The following is a 13,905-nucleotide window of genomic DNA, read 5'->3' on the forward strand; positions in this document are numbered from 1 at the left end:
CAGAGTAGAACTGTGCCTCATAGGATATTTGTGACTGTGACCTTTCAGAAGCAGATTGCCAGGAGTTTCTTCTGTAGTGCCACTGGATAGATTCGAACTGCCAACCTTTCAGCACTTAGTTTTTGCCACCCAGAGGCCCTAAAATATTAATCTTATAAAATCACACTCTCTAATTTTGTTCACCCAGTTCCCAATAACTCACTGGGAAATCATTCAGATGTCTGGCCAAGCTTCCTTACAAAACAAAATGGAAGAGAAGGGTGATGATAGTTTTTCCTGTATCTGATCTGGTGCTAGACAAGGAAGATAGGAAGAAGTACTATGACTTGGTCATGTGTATGTGAGCATCTTGTTTGTGTTAGCATGAGTGTCAAAATATGTTGTTTTAGCTCCTTTTCTACCAGCTTGGTACCTTTGTTAATCACCGACTATACTTATTGCAAAATAAGTCTGAGGCTGTTGCCCTAATATAGGTTAACCAAGATATAACTCTGTCCTCTAGGAGTATGTGAAGTTTTCCGTAGCAACAATAAAGGCAATACTTAACTTCCAAAAAAAAAATACTATGCTGCTGTAAAAAAATAATAATAATATGTATATGGAAGAATCTCCAGGCTACATTGTCAAGCCCAGCATTTATTTGTTCAGTCAGAGAGAAGTATTGACCTGCTTCTCTCTTGGCTTAATCGTGACTTTATTCTCCAATTTCTCTGCCCAAGAAAACTTTTCTCATTGTAGCTGCTCTCCTCCTTTGGGCCACCTTCCTCACATGACCTCCATTATCCTTGTAGACTGCAGACTCCCAGCATGCATTCACAGCCCCACCTGTCAAAGTAGTTTTATCAGGGTAGGGGCAGAGAGAGAAGTAGTAGGCTTAGAGGCCTGGGTGGAGGGCAGGGAGGGAACCTACAGATTTTGGAGGGGAGAGTACTGTGAGGGCATGGTTGGAGGGCATCTAATAATGCAGGTGAGATCCAAGACCTTTGGGCTCAAGTGCATGTGTGTATAGAACAATAACTAAAGGGGCCTGATAGTGGAGAAATAAGTCAATGGTATTTAATATGTTGGAGTATTAGCAAACTAAGGAAAGAAAAGCTAAGCTTTGGTTGGCTGTGTGTAAATACTCACAGTATTGGGTGAACAGTATATGTATGAGTATATGTATGGTGTGAGTTTGTTTTATTTCAGGAAATAAAAGGTTTAGTTCTGAATTATTTATTCTTTAAAAGTTAAATGAAACAAAATTTATCTTAAAGTTCCTCAAACCCAAATGTGCGTCCTTAATGCAAAGAATAGTTTATGTACTTTATCTTCCTGTATTTCATGAATATTGCCTAAATAATACAAATTAAAAATTTTTGGAAGCAGCATTGCCTGATAGGTCTTCATTTTCAGATGGTACAAGCAGAGACGCTGCCCCAGGGGCTGTCTAGTTTCCAGTATGGTCTGACACAAGCAGCATCCCGGAACTGCTCTGATTTGGACTCTGGGTCTTCCCCAGGGAAGATTACTTCCCTCTAACTAAATTCAGGGAAGACTAGCATACCCACTAGAGCATCATTGTTTCCATTTCTAAATGGGCAGTAGCCATTTGAGGTCGGTTGATGTTCACACCACCAGTCCAGGGCCCCCCCCCCCCCAACCCCGTGAACCAAAGCAGCTTGCCTTGTTTTCTTAAATGTGGGCTTCTAGGTATAATGCTATGTGAGGAAAGGGTTCCATTGCTGTGAGAAAGGTTAATGCTTGCACTAGACCCACATTCAGAGCTTTGGGGTTTGTCCCTATGGCTTCTGGTGGTGGGAATGATTTAATTTAGTTATATATCCTCTAGAGTGGTGTTTTAAAATGGCTTCATAGATTCCTAGCAGGTGACTTAGATTTCTAAGAGTTTAATGTTGTGTCATTTAAATCCATATCACAGAATGTTCACTGACTATCTAGCACAGTTTTAGAGTAAGGAGGATATGGTAAATTTAGTCTTAAAATGTATTTAGTTGTTATAATCTGAACAACAAGCAGGATTAATAAAAGGATTCCACACTTACAGACACATCATAGTGAAACTGAAGAACACCAAAGGCAAAGAGAAGATCTTAAAAGTAGCCAGAGGGAGAAGACATATTTTTACCCATTTTATATCTACAAAGTCAAAAGTTAAAAAGTCTAATAATACAGAGTTTTTGGCAAAGATTTGGAGCAGTGGGAACTTTTCTACATTGTTGCTGGGCTGTAAATTGGCTCAGGCCTTTGGTAAAGTAGAACATTCACATAGCCCACAACCGAGCCATCCCTTTCTTGATATATATCCTTCTAGGCAAGGAAACTGTTAGACATGCACACCAGAAATCATGTAGAGAAATGGCCACATCAACATCATTCATAATAGTTCCAAATGAAACAACCCAGTATTCATCAGCAGTAGAAAGAATAAATAAATTGTGGTATCTCACGAAAGAATACCTAATACCAATGCAAATGAATAAATTATAATAATATGAGTGAATCTCACAAACATAATATGGAATGAAAGTAGCACAGCACAAATGAGTATCTATAATAAGATTGCATTTATATAAAATTAAAAATAGGCAAAACTAAATTATTTGAGAATACATAGATTGTAAAACTAAGAGAAAATAAGGAAATGAATTTTGCAAAAATGGGATTAATTACTGTATCTAGGGAGGCGGGGGGTTCATGGGGGCTTCTAGGATGCTGATAATGCTCTGTTGTTACCTTAGATGATAGCTACATGGTGTTTGTTATTATTAATTAAATTGTTCAATAAGGTGTACCCTGCCTATCTAAAAATGCTGCTCACCCATTGTTTCACAAGCCTGATTCTCATTACATTGCTACATTGCTTCTTCTATAGACTATAGCCTTCTAACAGACTGTGTATTTGTTGTGTTTATTGGTTATTGTCTCTCTCCCCTGGCCAGACTGTAAGCGCCACAAGAGTAGGAGTTTTTGTCTGTTTTTGTTCACTGATATAGCCCAAGCAGAGCCCTGGTAGCACAGTGGTTAAGAGCTCGGGTCCTAACCAAAAGGTTGGCAGTTCGAATCCACTGGCTGCTCCTTGGAAACCCTATGGGGCAGTTCTACTCTGTCCTGTAGGGTTGCTATGAGTCAGAATTGACTCAACGGCAATGGGTTTTTGTTTTTTTTTTTTAATAGCCTAAGTACCTAGAACAGTGCAGGGCACATAGTAGACATTCAGTAAATATTTGGGGAATTGATTAACAGAATATTTTACAATAGAAAAATTTCAATGAATCAAAAGCATTGGAGATGAAATGCTGTATAAAAAGTGTTTAGCATGGAGCCTGGAACATACCAAGTGTTCAGTAAGAAAGATATTATTATAAAATAAGAGGTACTGTATACCCAGGTATAAACATCTGCTGCTCAGGGACATTACAGCGGGAGAACACTGACATCTCTAGAAAACCTTGACAACATGGTCTTACAGTGAGCAGTTGTCTTCCCATGTTTCTTCCAGTGAACATTAAGAAGGAAAATTCAATAGGTAGACTAAAATCTAAATTACATAGCTGAGGTCTCTTTATACCTTATGAGGTAAGTGTTGAACAGTAAGTCAGGAAACTGGATCTCATTCTTAGCTCTGCCACTAGACAACTTTGGGCAAATCATTTTGCCTTTCTGGGCCTATTTACTGATGATCTCTAAAAAGGCATGGAATTACATATCTAAAAAGTCCCCTTTAGATAGTGAGAATAGTTGCACAACTTGAAGAATATAATCCATGTTGCTGAATTGTACATGTAGAAATTGTGGCGGTGGTATATTGTGTTGTCATGTATATTTTCACCACAAATTAAAAAAAAAAAAAACAGGAGAAGACAGTATCTCAGCTCTGCATTAAGAAGGCCAGCAGGAATACTTGGCACTGTTAATGATGAGAATCTGCATAAAAGTATTATGAGTAATTTAATTTTCCTCTGTGTGTATTATTTTTTGTTTTGTTTCTGATTTTTTGTTGTTGTTGTCGTTGGCTTTTATTTCCAAAAGAGAAGGTCAGATCTTCAGAGTAGTTGGCCTTGTCTTGAGAATCCATCTCATGATCATTCATCTGAGTAGGAAGAGTAAAGAGAACGCCACTCAGAGAGGAAACCTATGACCAGGATCCAAGTTAGACAGGCGGTTAGATAAGGGAAATGAAAAGACTTAAAAAGGGTTTAGGAAAATCCAGAGGGAACATCTCAGGAAACGCCAGCAAGATATGGCTTCTGAAAGTAAGGACATCACCTCAGAAGTCAGGGTGTGATCTGGGAAACTCAGGCCTGCAGGCAGAAGCCCTCCTCAATGAGGCTGGATTCAGAGAGTCATAGAAGGGGCTATAAAAGAGGCAGGGTGTGGGAAGTTACCTTGGCCCAACCATTGCTCCCCACTCTCATAGGAACCTCATCTCATTCCAAAGGAATACAAAAATACTATGAGAAAAAAGAAGAGAAATAGAAATACAGCTTTTCTGTAGATGATGAAAACCCGTTAGAAAAGTGTTGCCACAAAGCAGATCAAAATTGTAATCTACACTCCAAAGTGTACTCTCTATCTAAGATAGGTAGATAGGAGATAAAACTTAATAAAACAAAACTAGGAGAAAAATACTCTAAAGTAAAAACACAGGAACCTCGAGAAGAGATAACTAAAAAAAGGAGATTGTGAAATGGAAGTTGACACAACACAGGAAAAAAGTCAAAGAAAAAGACAAACCATTTCAGAATGTAGACTAAATTACAAGGAGCACAAGAAGAATAGATATCATAAAAACACAGTAAAGGATAGAGACGAGAAAACAGAAATAAAGACATAAAAAGCATATAGTAGACATTGATAAATCCAGAAGATTAACAAGGGAGATCCATTATACTTATTGTTGAAGTCCTCAAAGAAGAAACCAAAACAATGGAACTTATCCAGCCCAAACCACAATTCATAAAATCTTTTCTGAAATAAAAGAAGATTTGAATCTGCATATTGAAAGGGCACATTGTATACCTAGAAAAACTGGCCCAGACTGTACCCAGTAAATTGACAGGAAGACACACTCTAGTATATGACTTTAAGACATCCAGGCAAAAGACCAAGACATAAGAGAAAGAAAATCAAGTTGGCATTATACTTCTCAGTAACAACATTGAATGCCAGAGAATAGTGGTTAACATCTATAAACACTCCAGGAAAGAGAGTATGAGCCAAAGATCTTTCTATCCAACCAAGCTCCCCTTCAGACAGTTTTGAACATGTAAGAACTCTGGAAACATTTTTTTCCTTAAACTTTTCCTATGAATCAATCAACCTGAGTTTAAGCAACCAAGAAATGATTGGGAAACCTTTGGCAAAAGGACTGATGATGAGCAATGAATGTATTTAACTGTGAACTAAGACTTAAGATGGGGATAAGGCTGATAGTATAATACAACTAAGGAAAAAATGATAGGCAAAAGGGGAAGGAAGGTAGAAAGTAGAATGAACTTGCTGATTGCTTCATATGTAATATCTATGAGTCAAAAGATCATTTAAAACTGAAATATTAAATAGTAAAAGCTTAAGCATATTTTAGTGTTTGCAAAGATGAACACTTTTTAAAATGATACCAAATGACTAAAATTGGGTGATGGAAGAAATGGAGGGAAGGAGTGAGGAAAAGGCTGTTCTGAGCTAACAATATTGTTAATTTTGGCAGCGAACTAAAAAGAGGGGACTAAGGACATATATAAAGGAGCCCTGATGACGCAGTGGTTAAGCACTTGGCTGCTAACAAACCCACAAGCCACTCCATGAAAAAAGATGTAGCAGTCTGTTTCTGTAAAGATTTACAGCATTGGAAACTCTATGAGGCAGTTCTGCTCTGTCCTATGGGGTCACTATGAGTTGTAATCAACTCGATGGAACTGGGTTTGGTTTGAGGACGTATACTATATAAAAGGTGTAAGAATAAAGGTAACCACAAGACTCAAAAGAGATTTCTTCCTAAATATTAGAATTAAAACAAAACAGACCACGTTAGTGAAAGTCTTTTTAAATATATTTAGGTAAAACAGTGAAATATAAAATAATAAAATTGAGGCCAAACAAATCTGTTATGTAAGTAAATGTAAATAAGCTTAATTCATCCATTAAAGAAATTTTTTTAGATTGGGCCTATCTTAGGCTGGATTCTCTAGAGAGGCAAAACCAGTGAAGTGAGTATAGAGAGAGAGAGAGAGATTTATATCAAGGAAATGGCTCATGTGGTTGTAAGACTTGGAAAGTCCCAAGTTTGTCAGTCAGGCTGGAGGGTTCTCCTGACTTAACATAGCTGCAGGTACTGGTGAATCCAAGATTGGCAGGTCAGACAACAAGGCTCTGGCTCACAGGCTGCAGAGGCTGACAGATCCCAAGATTAGCAGGTTAGCTGGTAGGCCACTGGCTCACAGACTGCAGAGGCTGACAAATCCCAAGATGAGTAGGCAAGCTGGCAGGCTGCTGGCTCACAGACTGTGGAGGCTGACAGATCCCAAGATTGGCAGGTAAGCTGCTAGTTCAAGTCCCAAGAACCGGAAACCAGATGAACAGGAGCCAGCTACAGGATCCAGAGCAAACAGAAGCCTGGAAGCCTTGCCAGAAAGTCTATCTATATTGGATGCAGGCTGCACCCCCAAGGAAACTCCCTTTCAACTGACTGGCTACTCATAGTAGATCCATCATGGAGGTGATCACATTATATGACTGGCAAACTACATCATAACCATCAAACCAGTGAATCGTGGCCCAGCCAAGTTGACTGACAGACACAGCTTAACAGTCACAGAGTCATAAAACAAAATACTACTCAATGCTAGATGTAAGAGATAACCTGAAACAAAGTGTCTCAGAAATATTAAGTGTAAAAGAATTGGTGAAGATAACTCAGATATATGCAAGCAAAAAGAAAGCAAAAGTTGCAATCTTTACATCAAGTCAAAAGTATTAAATGGGCCAAAAAAAAAAAAAAAGGACTACAGTTTGTAATATATAGTAGTTGGTAATCTGTATGCACTAAATAACATAGCATCAAATTTATAAAGTGTAAACTACAGGAGATACAGAGGAAAACAGAAACTTCATTATAATACTTAGAAATAATTACTAATAATTAGTAAAACCAGTTACCCATTGAGTCAACTCTTATTCATGTTCCTGGGTGGTACAAATGGTTAAAGCATTCAGTTGCTAGCTGAAAGGCTGGGGGTTTGAGTCTACCCAGAGGTGTCTTGGAAGAAAGGCCTGGTTATCTACTTCCAAAAAAATCAGACATTGGAAACTCTATGGAGGGAGAATTCTGGGAAGGTGGCAGCATAAACAGACCACCATTCTGACCCTCCCCCACAAGGATACAAGAAATACAACAAGGAAACAGCAAGGTTTTGAGGGACTCTGAATCTGAGAGCAGAGGAAAGCAGCTGGAAATGCAAACAGGTGGAATCAATGAATCAACAACAAATCTCATACAGTAGGAACACAGCTTCTCCCACCATCCCTTCCCCTCCACCAAGCCATGCAGGCCACCAGCTGCTATGAACTTTGGAAGTGGCCCCAGAAGAAGTGCCTGTTTTTCTAACCACCACACCCCTTGCCTGTACAAAGAGACAGGACCCCAAGCTTCTGCTCTAAAATCAACAAGGCAGATCTTCTCAGGTCCATTTGGACTGTGCCGGCACCTCCCTCACCTGGGCTGTGTTGGCTGCAAGCCTACTATGAATTGCTACAAATGGCCTCCTGCACTGGAGCCTACTCTCATAGTCAACACTCTGCCTGCCTCCCTGTGTATCCCATAGCTCAGGCCTTTGAAACCAACAGGACAGATCTCCTGGGGAGTCAGTTTGGAGCTGTCTGCTCCCCACTTCTTGTTGACACTGAGGACTGCTGACTGAGACTGCCGTGTGCTAGGAAGCAGGTATCTTGAATGGAAGCAACACCCACAGCCAACATACTAGAAGGCAGGCTCTGATAACAACAAGGCAGACCCTCCTGAGAGTCTATTTGGAGTGTGACTACTCCTCCCCCAACTGGTAACTGTTGGCTGCTGGATTGATACAAACTCCCAGAGAAGGTCCCCTACAGTGCAGTCAGGAAGTGGGTCACCTAAGTGGAGACAGTGCCCCCAATCACCACAGGGCCACTGGCGCTTTGAAGCCAACCAGACAGATCTCTTGGTCTTTCAGGGGCGTGCCAGCCCCTCCTCTCCGGAAACAGAGGAGCATCTGCCTGTGCTTCCCCTGAATGCCAGCTCAGATATAAGCAGCCCCCAGAGAGCAGGGAAGGAAACCTTGGACAAAACCAGAAGGCAACACCCAGCCCCAGAGGAGGCTCACCAAGTGTGGGTTTTCTAACTAAAAACATGATTGCAGAAACAGAGAAGGGAAGGGTGTAATAACCAGAAAGGTGGGACTGTGCCCCCTGGTGGAAAGATTGATTAATACATGTTATATCACCTGAGTGGTGGTGCCAGCTGGTGGACAGACTGACCACAGAGTATTCTCTGGTGTGTTTGGGTGAGACTGAAGATTGAAAACAAGACCTGAAACTATTGAATTCCAGTTAAACCAGGGAGTGAGACAGGGATATCACAGAGAGGGAGAGGAAATGGCAGGAATAGGCCGACAGCTCTGCCCACCTAAAAGTTTCTTGCAGAAAGTAGTGTGGGCAAAAACACCAAATACTGGGGAAAACTGAGAAAGTTAACACCCTTGGAAGTTCCAATGCCCTAACAAAAAATCACAAGACACGCAATGAACACAGAAACAATGGCCCATCCAAATGAACATGACAAAGGGAGTGAAAGCACATCTAGGGATGACTAAATGAAAAAAATGGAAGAATACAGTACAACAACATTAAACATAATTAAAGAACTAAGGGAAAACATAGACAAAGAGCTAAAAGAAATAAGGGAAAAAATGCAAGAACAAAATGAGGACCTTAAAAAAAGAGATATTGCAACTGGAATTGACAGTAACTGAAATGAGAAACACAACACAAGGACTTACTGTCTTAGTTATCTAGTGCTGCTATAACAGAAATACCACAAGTGGATGGCTTTAACAAAGAGAATTTTTTTTTCTCACAGTCAGGAGGCTAGGAGTCTGAATTCAGGGTGCCAGCTCCAGGGGAAGGCTTTCTCTCTCTGTTGGCTATGGGAGAAGGTCCTTGTCATCAATCTTCCCTGGTCGAGGAGCTTCTCAGCGAAGTGACCCCGGGTCCAAAGGATGCACTATTCTCCTGGCTCTTGTTTCTTGGTGGTATGAAGTCCCTATGTCTCTTTGCTCGCTTCTCTCTTCTATATCTCAAAAGAAGTTGACTTAAGGCACAACCTAATCTTGTAGATTGAATCCCGCCTCATTAACATCATAGAGGTAGGATTTACAACACATAGGAAAATTGCATCAGATGACAAGATGGTGGACAATCACACAATACTGGGAATCATGGACTAGCCAAGTTGACACACATTTTTAGGGAACACAATTCATTCCATAACACTTATCAACAGATTTTATCAGGCAGAAAGAAGAATCAGCAAATTAGAGGATTAAAAAAAAAAAAAAAACTGTTGCCATTGAGTCGATTCTGACTCATAGTGACCTTATAGGATAGAGTAGAACAACTCCATAGGGTTTCCAAGAAGCAGCTGGTGGATTTGAACTGCCAACCTTGATTAGCAGGTGAGCACTTAACCACTATACCACTAGGGCTCCAATTAGAAAATAAGATAGTTAAAATTATGGATACTGAGGCGCAGAAAGAGCAGAGGCTCAAGAAGGCTGAGCACAGCTTAGTGGAATTATGGGACAACAAGAGACATAATGTACGCATTGTGGAAATTCCAGAAGGAGATGAGAGAAAGGGACAGAAAGAATATTTGAAGAAATAATGACAGAAAATTTCCCCAATCCAAGGAAGGACATGAATCTACACATCTAAGAAGCTCAAAGAACCCCAAGCAGAATAAACCCAAAGAGATCTACACCAAGACACATCGTAGTTAGGCTGTCAAAATTTAAAGGTAAAGAGAGAATCCTGAAAGCAGTGAGAGAGAAGCAGTCACATACAAAGAATCATCAGTGAGATTAAGTGCAGGTTTCTCCTCAGAAACACTGGAAGCCAGAAGGCGGTGAAATGATATATTTAAAGTACTGAATAAAAAAACCATCACCCAGGAATACTATACCCAGTGAAACTATCCTTCAAGAATAAGGATGAAATTAAAATATTCCCAAACAGAAGCTAAGAGAGTTCCTATCTACCAGACCAGCCCTACAAAAAATGCTAATGGGAGTTCTGTAGATGGAAGGGAAAAGAAACTAGAAAGTAATTCAAAGCTATACATAAAAAGAAAGATCCCTAATAAAGGGAACTGCATGGACAAGTTTAAAATCAAACCAAACCCACTGCCATTGAGTCGATTCCGACTCATAGCGACCCTATAGGACAGAGTAGAACTGCCCCATAGAGTTTCCAAGGAGCGCCTGGCGGATTCGAACTGCCGACTTTTTGGTTAGCAGCCATAGCACTTAACCACTACACTGCCAGGGTACAAGTATAGGGGCTAGAAATAAGGTATTCGTGCTTGATAATTCTAAATGTTTTGTCCTTCGTGTTTTTTAATAACAAGTATATAAAAAGAGAGGATAAAATCATGTTACAGGACACATGATATATAAAGACGTAATTAGTGATAACAAGAGGAAAAGGGGGGAGGGGAAGGTATAGATACAGAATTTCTTGTATGTTACTAAAGTTAAGTTGGTACCAACTTACCCTAGAATGTTACAAATACAAGCACTTAAATATTCATGGTAACCACTAAGAAAATACATAAAAAACTATGCAAAAGGAAGGGAGAAGGGAACCAAAAAAGGCTCAGTACAATAAACCAACAAAACACAAAAGCAAACAGTACTAAAGGACAAAGACAAAGAAGGCTTAAGACACACAAAAAAACAAATCACAAAAGGAAAGATGTCATAATAGCCAAAAAGTGGAAACAACATAATACCCATCAGTGGGTGAATGGATAAACAAAATGTGGTACACACATACAATAGAATACTACTCAGCCAGTAGGAGAAATAAAGTCTTGATAACATGCTACAGTGTGGGTGGAGCTGGAAGACATTATGCTGAGTGAGATAAGTCAATCCCAAAATGATAAATATTGAATGACCTCACTTATATAAAAAGACAAGAAAAGGCAAATATATAGAGATCAAAGTTTATTAGTGGTTACCAGGGTAGGAGAGATGGGGAAACGGCAGGTTAATGGTGATGGAAGAATTCCATTGATTAAGGGTAGGGCTGTGTAGCCAATTAGTGTAATTCTGTCAAGTTGTACACCCATAAAAAGTTGGACTTGCAAAAATTGTGTGATAGATGTATTTACAACGACAATTAAAAAAAAAAGAGTAGCTGCTGCTTATGTACTACTGAACATCTCATGGGATTTTGTTCCCTGGTTTGGAGGTTTAGGGTCATGGTTTCATGGGACATCCCAGTTAGTTGGCCTAATAACGTGTTTAGTGCTTCTACTCTACCTCCTAGTTCGTCAGGTAGTGCCTGGGGTCTTAAAAGCTTGCAAGTGGCCATCCAAGGCACAACAATTAGTGTCTGTTCACCTGGAACAACAGAGGAAGGAGAGTCAGGAACAGAAGAAAGATATGGAATGTATGGTTAATTGCCTCCATGAACAACTGCCTCCTTTTTCATTAGACCAGAAGAACTGGGTGGTACTCGGGTACCATTACTGAACATTTTGATCTAAGATTCCATAGAAGAATCAGGAAGGGAAAAATGCCAAACAGAATTTCTTATTTTCATGGACTCCAGACTTTCTGGAGCCATGAAAGGTAGATGAACCCCTGAAACTACTGTCCTGAGATAATCTTTAAACCTTAAACCAAATATATTCCCTGTTGTCTTCTTAAAACCAAACAATAGTTTTCCTTAACTACTTAAAAAACAAAAAAAAATTTTTTTTTTTTTTAGTAAAAAATGGTCTGCATTGAGCACTATGCTCTTTTAAGAACTATCTATATGGGATCAAATTGACAACAGCAACTCAAGAGATTAGATAGGAACCTTAGGGGGCAGTGAATTAATGGGGGAGGAACACTCAGAAAAGGAAGGTGAGAGTGGTTGCACAATTTGAAGAATGCGATCAGTGTACATGTAGAAAATGTTAAACTGGTGTGTATTTCGCTGTGTATATTCTCAACAACAACAAAATAAAGAAAATTATAAAAAAAAGAGAAAAGGAAACCCTATGGAGTACAGGTCTACATGACACAACGAACGCATCATTCGTCTTCAAGTTGTCATTCCCGGCATAGTAGTCCAATTCAAAATGGCTAGTACCAGTCCATTTCAGCTCACTAATGTCTAGGATATCAATGTTTCTGCATTCCATTTCATTTTTGACGATTTCCAATTTTCCTAGATTCATACATTATACAGGGTGGAGGTAGGGAATGCAAACGGAGGGTGTGGGAGAAGGTATGTTGTCAACCTAGGCCACAGGTAGCATCCCCTTGCTCACTCAGCACCTCCTCCCCCAGAGCTACAAGAAGCAGGCAGCACTGAAGCTGGGTGACATCAATCACCGTCTGATGGAGCAGCAGGAAGACTTTGCTGGCAAGACAGCTCAGTACCAGCGGGAGATGAGGCACCTCCACCGGATGCTGCAGGACAAGCAGGAGGTCCTGGATGAGGCGTTGCAGCAGAAAAGGTATAACCTAAAACAGAGGCATATGGAATATCTAACATATATTTGTATTTTGAAAGTTTGCTAGAATTTTGTGGTAAAACCTTTTGGGCCTGTTTTGTTTCTTTGATTATTTATTTTTTGTTTTTACATTTTAGTTTTGTCTGAATTTAATTTTGATCTTGACTTTCATTTCCTAATTTTCTCTTCTTAAAAATTTTGTTGTTTGAATATTGAACTTCTTAAATCAATCCAGTCTTCTGTCTTCCCTTTTTCTCCCATTTGCCGTCTCTCGGATTTTTTAAATCTTATTTAATTTTCTTGGAGATTTTACCAGGTTTCTGTTTTTTATTTCTGCTGTAAACTTTTTTTTTTAATTTTCAAGACTGCTGTTTAACTTCTGATCCTTCTCCTTTTATAAGACCATAATGATACGATGGTGGGTGCAATATATTCTCTGTGGAGAGACAGTGATGTATCTGTTACGTCTTTATTCTTTAAATATACAATAGAGGAAGTACTGTCCGTGTATTAAAAAACGTTGAGGAATTTCACATGTTGTGTGAAGGTGAAGCCGGTGGCCCCTCACATTGTTTTGGTTTCACACTTCAGTTGGCCTTTTCCTAACAGCCGTGGTGTCATTGGCAGACTGGAACATGAACTGACGCGTGCAGAAGACTCATAGTAATGCTCAGATACTTTTCTTCAAGCTCTTTTACTATTTGTATTTCATTTCCTCTTCCTGGAAATTTAAACGAAGCCCCTGCATTTCTTAAATGTTCAGTTGAGACAAATGCATTGGATGGCATTGACCTGAAATCCTATGTTTGAGGCAAATCCATGCATATTTTTCATGTACGGAGGAATATAATGCAGATATAATTTTTTTAAAAGTATGGCCCAGAACCTTATGAAACTATATTCTTATGTATTCATCTTTGAAAGCTTTAAAAAAACAAATGATGTCCCTCCAAAGTCCCTTGGCATTAGATGTTTTCTCTCCAAATCAATCTGGCAATAATCCAGTCTCTGAAAGAATTTTTTTGATCTCTCAGAATTCCAGTATAAGTAAGTATATATCTGCTGCTGTGAAATTGATCCCTGCCTGCTTCTGTTTTTGATCACTGAAATAAAGCAGATGGAGGAAAGACTTGCAGGTT

The 13,905-nt window shown here is 39.4% G+C and overlaps 1 protein-coding gene across 8 annotated transcripts in view; it reads left to right on the top strand.

Annotated features, from left to right (window-relative positions):
- Window positions 1–13,905, top strand: part of CEP89 (centrosomal protein 89) — a 96,053-nt gene that overhangs the window by 71,591 nt on the left and 10,557 nt on the right. For 7 of the 8 annotated variants that reach the window (XR_010318916.1, XR_010318917.1, XR_010318915.1 and 4 more), the window contains exon 18: window positions 12,600–12,769. Coding sequence is in view for 4 of the 8 variants with exons in the window: in XM_064274101.1 (XP_064130171.1) it covers window positions 12,600–12,769 (170 nt within the window). In the remaining 4 variants the exon portion in view is untranslated. Of the gene's footprint in view, window positions 1–9,115; window positions 9,288–12,599; window positions 12,770–13,905 lie in introns of those variants that run through there. The other variant, XR_010318918.1, reaches the window with a different exon arrangement.

Source organism: Loxodonta africana, chromosome 21 (assembly GCF_030014295.1).
Source record: "Loxodonta africana isolate mLoxAfr1 chromosome 21, mLoxAfr1.hap2, whole genome shotgun sequence".
Taxonomy (NCBI): Eukaryota; Metazoa; Chordata; class Mammalia; order Proboscidea; family Elephantidae; genus Loxodonta; species Loxodonta africana.